This window comes from Mangifera indica, chromosome 3 (assembly GCF_011075055.1).
Source record: "Mangifera indica cultivar Alphonso chromosome 3, CATAS_Mindica_2.1, whole genome shotgun sequence".
Lineage (NCBI taxonomy): Eukaryota > Viridiplantae > Streptophyta > Magnoliopsida > Sapindales > Anacardiaceae > Mangifera > Mangifera indica.
The window spans coordinates 13,618,272-13,631,452 of record NC_058139.1 but is presented as its reverse complement, the minus strand read 5'-3'; the positions used below and the strand labels follow the sequence as shown (position 1 = coordinate 13,631,452).

Below are 13,181 nucleotides of genomic sequence, written 5' to 3'. Positions count from 1 at the left end.
TTATTTGTTTTCAAATTAATTGAAACAAGGACAATACCTTTAAAATTTTATTAAAATTGTCTCACTTACGATGGATGAATACATGTTTACAAAATAAACAAATAAAAAAAATGGTACATGAAGAAAATAAAATGAATTATACCATTTACAACTACCAATATATATAAATTTATTTTAACTCATTTTCAACATCTAAATTCTTAAAGTCTTCAAATATATTGTCTGCTATGCGATTTTGCAACCTAAATTTTGCAATCACCCAATCTTTTATGCCCATAATCGTCTGGACTATATTTAGGTTTAAGTTTCACCACCCCTATCGTTCTATAGTTGGAGCAGTGCTTCTATATTGACGTTCATAAATATTATACATTTCAAAAAAAAAATTTTAAATATCATCCATTTTAAAAGTTAAAACATTTAACAAATTATCACTTTTAATAAATTTTAAACTAATAATCTTGTCTCGAGATCCAAAATGGTATCTAAAACAAATAGTTAGTGTTTCTTTCTAATTTTTTTTTTTCTCTTTCATTTCTCTTGTTATATCTCTCAAAAGGTTATAAAACTTATAATTTTTAAAAATAAAATTAATTTCAATTATACAGTATAAAATTAAACAAGTTGTCAAATAATATAGACCTGAGCATTGATCACTAGGATATCACAGTGAAGGCAACAAAAAATGTAAATAATCGATATTGATCATTTTTCTAAAATTATGATTGATGGTGAAACTTCTGATATTTTGGCATGATGAAAAATGCATTAAAATACGTATCTTGTGTTTTTTACAATAACACATGATATACAAGCACTTCTAGTATCTACTGTAGTATTGGAATCAACTTTTAGTGTAGATGGATTCATCTTGATAATAGACGGTCAAACTTACACTCAAATATAGTCGATATGATAATGTATATGAAAAATTAGAGACTATAGAATTCAAATTGCAAAATCGCATAATAGACGATATTTTTTAAGACTTTAAAAACTTAAATGTTGAAAATGAGTAAAAATATGTTAATAAATATTTATATACAATTTTTTTAATTATTTTATTGTATGATTATGATATTCCTTTGTTATAAGTAAGACATTTTAAATAAAATTTTTAAGTACTATCCTTATTTCAATTAATTTAAAAATAAATAAAAAATCTAATTAAATATAAAAATAAATAATAATGTAAAAAAATATATATTAAAAGACAAGTTGCATTGTCCCCCAAGGCATGATCCAACAGGCCTTGGCCATGCCAAAATATTCAAGTGAAAATGGGTCAACCTAACTTGGTATACCAGTCATATGATAGGTCTAAACCCAATCTGATCTGATCTGATCCAATTTTTGGTACAACAAATCACACATAAATTAACACAGCAAAAGAAGTTAGGGTGTCTAAATAGGACCATCCAATGATGTCACAAAAAACTAGAATATTAATTAAAATGGGCGAAAACATTTACACCTAACCCATTTTAGGGAAACTTTTAATGAATTTATTTTTTTACGCAAACTTAATATTTAGTCCAATAATACCCTTCCTCTTTGATAATTAGCTTTCTTCAGTTGTGTTTTTTCTTTGGTAATGTTTTTCTTTGACAGCATACTCCAACTTCATCACATTGATTGTAAGTTTGGTAACTTACTTATGAATTAAAACATTCATAAACTTATTTTGAAATAGGTCAGTTTTTTGTTTGATTATTAATATATCCAAATCGAAACAAAAAGCAAAAATAGATGTGAATAAAATGCAAGTGTGAGTGTGACGTGATATAAATTTTTTCTAACTTTAAATAGGTGCACTTGTGGGTTGTTTCAAAAAATTAATTGAGTGATCAAAAAAATGGTAAAGGTGATATATATGCTTAGATTTGGTGGGCAATGCGTTGACAGAGGTGATAATATTTTAAAATACATTGGTGGAGTCTAAACATTAGTTTTCAATCAATAAAAAAATCAATTATAATATATTTGTAGAAATAGTATATTCTCATTTGGGTATTAATCAAAGTTATAATGAGGTAAAAATTTATATGTCAAACCTCATGAAGTTCAGTGATTTGTCATATTTGTTGAAGAATAACAATGATGTTCGAATTATGATGAAACTATCTAGGGCACACAAAAGATCTTCGTTATTTCTTGAAATGGTGGCATGCCCAATTGAAGTCAAAATCAGCTATGAACAACAATATCTGGACCCATAATAAAGGGTTCATCAATCTCCATTAATTAAAGTTCACTCTTTGGATAACACATATATGCAACCGAAAAGTGTGTCTGAAAATAGCATGGTAAATGCAAACTTTCATCTTGACAGTGTAGAGGTTGGGATTGGGTTAATTCTTTTGTCTCAAAATTGAGCACATGATTGAAATAGGCTTAGAACTGTTATTGGGTACACTTGAGGGAAATTATCAGATAGGTGATTTACCTACAGATGATTTTCACTCCAACAAAAAAGATGAATATGTGGTTGTGATGATAATAATGGTGATAATACTAGTGGTAATGATGACAATGGTAGTGCTGAAAGGGGCGATGATACGAAGGTTAGTCCATCAAGGATAGCATAGGAAAGTTTAGTTCCTGTTGCTTCAATGCATTGCAATTCAAATCCCTTCAATGTACAATTTTCAAATCCTTTTTTGGTGGTTTAGAGCCTTATAAGGATGTAAAAAAATGAGGAAATTGAAATTCATACAGTTGCACCACGAGATGGAAGATTCAAAGTGAAAGATCAATTTGCTTATAAAAAAGTTTTAATAGATACGTTATACAAGATGCATTAAAAAATGGTTATCAATTCAAGGTTTTAAGTTCAAAAAAATAAAATAAAATGTGTGCATCAATAATAAAATGGAAAGCAAGAAAGGTGCAATTAAGAAACAATGACATTTTTCTGTTGCAAAAGTTAAGAACGCACATTTGTTATTGAGATGTCATAAGACTTCATCATAGACAAACTCGTATGATTTTGTATCAAACAAATAATAAATAAATTAAAATTTTGGCAATATTTTTTCAATATTTATGCATTTTCCTTTATGTATTAAACAAATAACAAATAAAAAGATACACTAATATATATTTAGTCCACCCAAACTTCAACGACAACCAAACATCAACCACAAACAACCAAACTATCAACTACAAATAACTATAAGTCCCGTAATATAAATAAATAACAATATAATATCAACCAGTAAAATATAAATAACAATCATTTATAGTGTGAAAAACAATCATTTAGAATATAAATTCCCCTCATACTTCCAGATCTTCGATGCTACAATATAGTGCATTGAGGCAGCGTTTTTTGCTGAAAAATCAAATCCATGTCTTATGGCAAGGTACTCTAAAATCAAAACTGTGAATATCCCACAATCGTCAGATGTTGTGGCCTGTTGGAATACTTCAGTACATCATGTGATTGTCAATGGCTCCATCATTGGCTTCACACCCTTACCTCCCAATAACTAATTGCATTAATAATGGATAAAAAAGTGACGATATCCTATCATCACTTCAGAGAACCTCTCTGTAGACTTAAAAAAATTTGTTAATAAGTTAAAAATAGTTAAAGTCTATACACTTAGGTCTATCTTATCACATGTCTAGTATTGATAATCATAATTAATTAGAATGTATACTTGTGACAATAACAATCATTTCATTATCAATGCAATTAATATGTGTAAGGTTAATAAAAATAAAAATTAATATCATTTAACATGTGTCAAATCCTATCCATATGAATCCATGGGATATAGCTCTGAACTAGGGTTGGATTATTTACTCCTTCAATTGGGTTTAGTAGCAACTGCAATCATTAATCATTATCAGGTTCAACCTCTTTTGATTCTCTATTTCGAGGGACAACCACCCATCAAAAGAGGTCTCAACACATCCACTTAGTTGATGGGAACATATATTATAACACGACTAAGTAGTTATCAATATGTTGAAACAACAATATTATAAATATGTGAGGTAACTAATAATATAATAATAATATGACAAAGATTCAACACATATCCCTCATATGGGTTCGAAATCATGTACCTAATCCATTAGTCATTGATTATTTTCACACAATGTGTTCCACCATATTTTTTTTTTTGACGTTTTATTCAAAAAAGTTGTTATGGCATCTTCATTTGTGTCTGTACCACTGCAAAAGTTTTATCATAATATCTTTTTTCCATCCAAATGTGATGATCGAAAACCTTCTCACTCACGTCGCTACCTCAATAGATTAGTATGCGGGCACTGAAGTGAACCCTTCTTTACAATCATTTTCCGTAATGCCTATGGGTACCAGATTAACGTCATATCAAAGTTTTCATTAGAGGGGTAGTAGGCACCTAAAACCTACATCCGGATGACCTAAGAACTCAATTATGAGTTCAATTGACTTGTCTTATATTATAACGAAAAATATTACTAATTATTAGAAAAAATATAACCAGTTAATCTTACAAATTATAAATAATAAATAACCATTGGAAGAAACTTACCTCTTCTATTAGGGTTGTATAGTCCATAAGCTGGAGCTCTACCAATTTTGTTTTAAGCAATGCTTGACGCTCATCCAAATTTTCAAGTCGTTCATCAACTTTGTTCATAAACCTTGGGATAAGTTTTTAAAGTTGATCAACTTTGTCTTCAGCTGTCAATGCAGATGCGGTGGGAGCTACATGATGGGGTGTTTCTTCGATTGGTCGAGGAGATGACATGACAAGACTGCATATGAGTGCAATCCTTAATGCTTGCGTACAGGGATACTTTGATATTATGAATGAGGAGATTGGATTTTTACAAGGATACAATCATTATCAGTTTCTTCTTCGTCACTAAAGTAATCCACAAAATCTCTATACCATGATAATTCTCTCTAAACCATAAACAGAATCAAAATAGAAGTCATGGCATCCTGTTAAATATGACAAATTTTATTCTTAAAAAATAATAATTATTTTCACATATAATGTTATAAATCGAAATAATGTAGCTAAGAAGCCCCAAAGATGCGGTCAATATCCTTCTACCCTGAGCCTTCAAAACTCTTCAATCTCAATATTCGAGGGACATTGTCTCTAGACTTACAAACTACAAAACCCCTAAATTGTTCAGAGTTTCATATATCAATAACTATATTATTGAAAATATATTGTTAGTTTTACATAATCAGTTATAAAATATAGTAACAAAATAATCATTATCTTAATACTAAGGTTACCTAAAATGTCACTTCATATCTCATCATTCTATAAAATAACACTGAGATATCCTCTTTATACGGTGAATATGCTTTTGAAACTTCATCATATTTCTTCTCTATTACCTGACTCATATACTTTATCGTCATCCTCCAAATGATTGTCCCCTAGAGTTATTTATTAAACGTATCTCAATCATCAACTAGACAAAAGATGTTTTTAGATATAACTTAACTATTATCTAATCACATCAGTTTGTAATGGAGCAAATATAGGGTAGTTATTTTCACCATATCTTCATCATTGTTTCTCCATGTCTTTTCTTTAAAAACTTTGCACAAACCACCATACAACACATGTTTGGCACCTGAAAAATACCTCTCTCAACTATGCTTCCCCCGTTGTAACAAAATCACTCATAACTATCTCTCTACTAAATTTCAATCATGTTATTATAACAAACTCAACAAGGTCAAATCTACAATCCACCTTATTTAGTTTAAAAACAAAATACCTCTTGCAAAACTCTCCTCTTAACTTGCTAAAAAAATTACACAATGCATTTCAAGATCTAAAAATTGTCCAAAACAATTTTCCTTATATGTTTTACCATTTCTACGTGAGTTCAAACTTTTAAAGTAGCCATGAAGCCATAAGTATCAATATACCGTCTTTTCCCAAGCTAATGATTAACTGAAATTTCCTAAAAAAAAAACAAACATTTGCAAGGTTAATCCATTTAAATGAAAAAAAAATATATTCTATGAATAATGCAAGTATGAGTAACTGCGAGTGCAAGAGATTGAGTACGAGTGTGAGAGACTACGAGTACAGGTGCCAGTGCAAATGTAGCTAGAATCCAATTTTCTTCTTTGTCAACAACAACACGATCAAAAATCCAACCAAAATATACGTACGATTATTTGCAAAATAAATCATCACAACCTACAAACCCTAAACTAAACGCAACACTAAAATCAAAACCCTAAACCATTTCAAACTTAACAAGCCAATGAATCAAACTTACCTTAAAGAACATTGTCGAATGTTATTGTGTTTGTTGATGCTCGAAATAAAAGAAATAAAGTCGTTGTTACTTTGTTATATGTTCCAACTACAACATTGTGATATTGCTTAAAAAGGGAAATGTTTTAGTTTTATTAAATTTTGGATAGAAGAGTAGAATGAGCATTTTACATATATTTTACTTATAAATATAAGTGTCTCAAATGTTTACCTAAAAACACTTAATCAGAAAGTTTTTTGCCTATTTCAATTAATATTCCAAGAAAACTAAATGACTAGACATACCAAGATATTAATTAAAATAGGTAAAAAAAATTTTGATTAAACATTTGAAACACTTACATTTATAAACAAAATATATGTGAAATATCCATTCTACCCTTCTATTCAGAATCTAAAAAAAAAACTAAAACATTTCTCTTTCTAAACAACATTGCAATCTTGCAATCGGAATACATAACAAAGTAACAATGACTTCATTTCTTACATTTCAAACATCAAAAAACACAATAACATTAGATAATGTCGTCTAAGGTAAGTCTAATTCTTTCGCTTGTTAAGTTTGGAATGGTTTAAAGTTTCGATTTTAGTGTTGTATTTGGTTTAGGGTTTGTAGGTTGTAATGATTTATTTTACGAATAGTGGTATGCATATTTTGATCAAATTTTTTATTATGTTGTCATTAACAAAGAAGCAAGTCGGATTCTAACTGCATTTATACTCACTCACACTCATATTCGCATTGTTCACAGAATGGTTTTTTTCGTTATAATGGATTAACATTACAAATATTTGTTTTTTTAGAGAACTTCAATTAATTATTAGCCTAGAAAAATGTGGCATAGTGATACTCAAAGCTCAATGGTTACTTTAAAAATTCAAAGTTACGTAGAAACATTCACACATATAAGGACTAATCTTAATCTTTGTTAGAAAAAAAAGTTCAGAAAAAGTTGTTTTGGACAATTTTTGGATCTTAAAATTCATAAATATAACTCAACTTTGATATATTGTGTACTCTTTTGACAAGTTAATAGGGGAGTGTTGGGAGAGGTTTTTTAGTTTAGGTTGAATGAGTGGACTGTAGATTTAACTCTGTTGAGTTTGTTATAATAACAAGGTTGAAATTTAATAAAAAGATGAATACAAGGGATTATATTACAATAAGGGAAGCATAGTTGAGTAGAAAGTATTTTCCAAGTGTCAAACATGTGTCATACAGTGATCTGTGCAAAATTTTAAAAGAGAACGCATAAGGGAACAATGAAGAAAATATGGTAAAAATAGCTACCTATATTTGCTCTATTATAGATTGATATAATCAAATAGTAGGAAAGTCATCGAAAGGTATCATCGATCTAGTTAATGATTAGAGTGTGTTTAATAAATATCCATAAAAAACAATTGTTTGAAGGATGACAACAGAATGTATGAGTCAGGTGATAAAGAAAAAGTATGATAAAATTTTGAACGCATATCCACCATATAAAAAAGGTATCTCAGTGTTATCTTATAGGATGATGGAATATGTAATAGCATTCCAAGTATCCTAAGTATTACAATAATGGTTATTTTGCACTTACATTTTATGACTAATTATGTTAAAATAACAACATATTTTCAATGTTATAGTTATAGATATATGAAACTCTGAACAATCTAAGAGTTTATAGTTTGTAAGTCTAAAGACAGTGTCCCCCGAATATTAAGATGAAAGAATTTTAAAGCGCATGGTGGGAGGATGTTTACCACACTTTGGGACTTCTTAGATACGTTATTACGATTTATAACATTATATATAAAAATAACTATTATTTTTTTAGCCTAAAATTTGTCATATTTGACAGGATGTTGTGACTCCTTTTTTTATTCTATTTATGGTTGAGAAGGAATCGTTATGCTACAAAGATGTCACGGATTACATTGGTGACAAAGAAGAACCTAATAATAATCATACCCCTATAAGATTTCCCACAAAAATCCAATCTCATCATTTACAATACCAGAGTACTCCTATATGCAAACATCGAAAGAATGCACCTATACGCAATCTCGTCACATCATGTCCACCTGTATGCAATCCTGTCACGTTATCTCCTCGAACAACCAAAAAAACACACCCTATATAGCTCTTATCACATCTATATCAACAGTTGAAGACAAAGTCAATCGACTTTAAGAGCTTCTCCAAAGGTTTATGGACAAAGTTGACGAACAATTTGAAAACTTCATCGAGCATCAAGTGTCGCTCAAAACAAAATTAATAAAACTCCAACGTATATACTATGCAACCCCAACAGAAGAAATAAGTTTTTTTCAATAATTATTTATTATGCACAATTTGTAAGATTAACTAGTTATATTTTTTTTTTCTTATAACTAGTAATATTTTTCCTTATAATATAAAACGAGATAACCAAGGTCATAATTGAGTTCTCTGAATGTGAAGATACAGGTGCCCAGGACCCTACTACCCCTAAAATAGAAACTCCAATACAACATCGATCTGGTACTAGTAAGACATTATAGGGAAGAATTATAGAGAAGGATCATTCATTTTCAAAACTTGTATACTAACCCACTGAGACAGCGACGAGTCCACAAATTTTTTTCACCGTTGCATCCGAAAAGGGAAAAAGATAATATGATGAAATTTTTACACTAGTATAGGGACAAACAAAGACACCATAATAACGACTTTTTTAAATAGATCATGCAAAAAAAAGGAACGGCTAAACACACTATGTGAAGATAATCAATGGCTAATAGATTAAATATATAATTTTGAACCCACACAAGGGATTATATTTTCGTCACATTGTTATTATATTATTAATTATCTCACTATATTTATAATATTATTATTTCAATACATTAATAACTACTTAATCGTGTTACGACACACATTCTTATCTGTTTAGTAGATGTGTTGAAACGGCTTTTGATGGGTGGTTACCCCCAAAAATAAAGAATTGGCAAGAAGCTAAACTTGATAATTATTAATGATCGTGATTGCTACTAAACCCAATGAAAAGAATAAATGATTTAGCCCTAGAGTAGGGCTATATCTCATAGACTCATATGAGCATGGTTTAATACATAATAATTTATATTAATTTTTAATTTTATTAACCTTACACATATTAGTCGCACTAATAACGAAGTGATTGTTATTATCACAATTATACATTTCAATCAATTATGATTGTCAACATTGGACATGTGATGAATTAGACCTAAATACATAAACTTTAACTGTTTTTGACTCATCAACGAATTTTTTGAGTCTGTAAAAAGGTTCTCCCAGATAATGGCACTATATTATCACCCTCCATCCATTATCAGTGCAACTAATTACTAAGAGGTTAAAAGTGTAGAGACAAAGATGAAGTCATTAATAATCACATAATGTATCGAAGTACCCCTACAGGCCACAACATCCAATGATTATGAAATATTTGTAGTTTTAATTTTAGAGTACTTTGCCACAAGAGGGTAATTTGATTTTTCTACTAAAAACATCACCTCAATGTGTTGCATTGTGACATCGAAGATCTTGAAACATGGGGGTAATTCACACTCTAGATGATTGTTTTTCACATTATAGATAATTGTTATTTATATTATATTGATTGATATTATATTATTATTTATTTAAATTATGATACTTATAATTGTTTATAATCGACAATTTGGTTATTTGTGGTTGATATTTAGTTGTAGTTAAAGTTTAGGTGAATTAAATGCATATATTATAGTGTCTTTTTATATGTTATTTTTTTAATACAGAGAGAAAAATGCATAAAATACTGGAAAAATGTTGTCAAAATTTTTATTTATTGATTATTTGTTTGATACATAATCATGTCAGTTTATCTATGATAAGGTCTTATGACACCTCAAGGACAACTATGCGTTCCCAACTTTCATAACATAAAAATATCATTATTACTTAACTTCACCTTTTACTTTCTATTTGCATTGTTGATGCACACATTTTATATCTCATCGTTTTTTTGTTTGAATTTAGAATCTTGAATCGATAACCATTTTTCAATGTATCATTATGTAACGTATTTATTAAAACCTGTTTACAAGCAAATTGATCTTTCACTTTAAATCTTTCATCTCATGATGTAGCTACATGAATTTTAATTCGTTCATTTTCTTTATCTGTATAAGGCTTTAGACCACCAAAAAATGGATTTGAAACTTGCATCTTAATGGAATTGGGCCCGTGATGTATTTGAGCAACATGAAATAAACTTTCCTCCGTTATCCCTGATGGACTAACTCTTACATCATTACCCCCTTTAACACCACCATTCTCATCACTACCACTATTGTGATCACCACCATTATCATCACAATCTGCATATTCCTTTTTTTTTCATCAGAGTAAAAATCATCTATAGATAAATTCTCTATCTAATAACATCCTTCGAATGTATCTCATAACAATTACAGGCTCTTCCATCATGTGTCTAATCTCAAGATGAAAAAACAAGCCAATCCCAACCTCAACATCATCATGATGAAAGTTCACATTTACCTTGATATTTTTTTGCACACTTTCCAATTACATATATATTTTATCCGAAGAGTAAACTTCAATGAATGGGGATCGATGAACCCCTTGTTATGGTTTTTGATGTTATTATTCATAGTTGATTTTGACTTCAATTAGACGTGTCACCACTTCAAGAAATAACAAAAATCTTTTGTGTGATCTAAATAGTTTTATCATGCTCCAAAAATCATAATAATCTTTTAACAAATATGACAAATTACTAAACTTTATTGAATTTGACATATAAATTTTTATTTCATTACAACTTCGATCGATACCCGAATAAAGACACTGTTTATACAAATCCATTATAATTGATCTTTTTTATCAATTGAAACTAATGTTTGAACTCTACCAATACATTTTAAAATATGATCACCTACATCAACCTATTGAGCACCAAATCCAAATATATATATCATCCCTACCATTTTTCTAATCAATCAATTAATTTTTTAAAACAAACCACAAGTGTTTCGATTTAAGTTAGAAAAATTTTATATCACGTTACACTTGCACTCGCATTTATTTTCGCTTTTCATTTTGATATAGACATATCAATAATAAAAAAAATCGATTTGTTTTATAAATAATTTATAAATATTTTGATTCATATGTAAATTATTAAAATATATTATTAAAAAAATATTATCAAAGAAATATAGTATCTAAAAAAATTCCTAAAAAAAAATAATTATTAAAGAATAAAAATATAGTTAAAATAAATATTAAATTTACTTAAAAATATAAATTCATAAAAAATTTGTCAAAAAATTTAAACGCAAAATGTTCATCCATCCTAATTAATACTCCATATGCACCAAACGGTTAACAGAAAATGCGGCAAGCAAATCGGGGCACCCAAGATATCAAAAGAAGGGAAAGACCTCGTGATCGAGAAGTGACACAATCGTATCTTCAAATCAACGGTGAGAGATTGAGCACCGATCAACTCAATCAAGCACAATAACCAATGTAACGCATTCGTAAAACCTTAACACAGTAAAAAACAGCTTTGACTTTTCTGCCCTCTCTAGGAACATACAAAATGTAGAGGAAGCTACAGCGATATATAGAAAAGAATCAAAAGATATACGCTCATATTTTGATTAAAATTATCAGTCCCAATTTACCCAAGAGACCAAATGAGATGAGGAAAAAGAAACCAGGTGACGTGATGCTAAAGAATCCAATAAAAAACATAACCAAGTTACTTGCGTGGTTAAGTTATAGTAAATTTTCTCTTTAAGAGGCAAACAAAATAAAAAACATTTAGGTGAGAACAAACATACCTTATTGAAGATGGATAAACACAAGATCCGTAACCTATATCACAACCAATAAAAAAGGCAAAAACAAACGTTAACCCACAGAACACTGGAAAAAATGGAACCAAAAAGTGTAAGGGGGTGGAGAGAACGAAACTAGGATCAGTTATAGCAACGGTGGCAGTGCCATTAAAGTCACAGGAGCCGGGCGCCATGCCCTTTCTCTGAAAGTAACTATTGAAGGCGTAAGAAGCGTGAGCCTGGATGGTGTTGGGAAGGTAGCAGAGGCCATTGGGCAGAATGGGATTGCAGTCTGCACCAGCACCGCAAGCGAAGTCCAGAGCCGTTTGCAGCATCTGGTTGCTCGCATCACTTCTGGCAACGCACCAGTTGATGTTTTCTTGAGCTTCAACAATGGTGGCCACCATGATGATCGTGGCCATGCAGAAATAGAACTGTAACGGCTCTGAGCGTGTTGGTGCCATGGAGGATGAGGAGAAAGTTATAGGTGGAGTCTCTGAATTAGGGAGCTTGGTTAGTAAAGAGAGACGGGGTAGTATGAGAGAGTCTAGTGGTTTCTTTAAATTTATATTTCTGTTTTTGCGTTTCACTTTTACTTTTGGTTGCTTTTATTTTAGTTGAATATCCCATATGATGGATTTGTTCGTGCTTCAGCCTTTTTAGGTTTTTGCTTGTTGAAGACAGCTATTCTGCTTTTTCTGTGTAATTCTGAGGTCCCTGCTAGCTTGGATATGAATGGACAATTATACCCTTAAAGATATAAAGAGTGTATTTGTAGCAGGGGTCTGTATTGTTCGGCTTGACTTGATTTAAAAGTTTTTTTAAATTAAATTAAAAATTATTTAAAATTTTTCAAACTAAATAAAATTAAAAAAATATAGTTTGATTCGATTTAATTAATTATTTAAATTTATTTAAATCATTCATTTAATATATATTATTTAATAAAATTAATAAAATTAAAATTTTATATAATATAATATAAATATGTAAAATAAATATGAAATATATATTTAATATATATATATAATGAAAATTATATAATAAATATAAAAAACAAAT

General features: G+C 29.5%; 1 protein-coding gene across 1 annotated transcript; it reads right to left on the bottom strand.

Moving 5' to 3' along the window:
- Positions 1-11,631: 11,631 nt before the first annotated feature.
- Positions 11,632-12,728, bottom strand: LOC123212440 (PLASMODESMATA CALLOSE-BINDING PROTEIN 3-like). Its single transcript, XM_044631581.1, has 2 exons — positions 12,256-12,728; positions 11,632-12,156 (listed from the first exon to the last, which is right to left on the bottom strand). The coding sequence occupies exons 1-2, from the start codon at positions 12,581-12,583 to the stop codon at positions 12,053-12,055; spliced, it is 432 nt and encodes a 143-aa protein (XP_044487516.1). The 5' UTR covers positions 12,584-12,728; the 3' UTR covers positions 11,632-12,052.
- Positions 12,729-13,181: the final 453 nt, after the last annotated feature.

Excerpts from the sequence above, each read along its gene's own strand:
- LOC123212440 (XM_044631581.1), bottom strand. The coding sequence starts at position 12,583 with ATGGCACCAACACGCTCAGAGCCGTTACAGTTCTATTTCTGCATGGCC. Across the intron at positions 12,157-12,255 it reads CGTTGCTATAACTGATCCTA|GTTACGGATCTTGTGTTTAT; the intron begins GTTTCGTTCTCT and ends GTTGTGATATAG.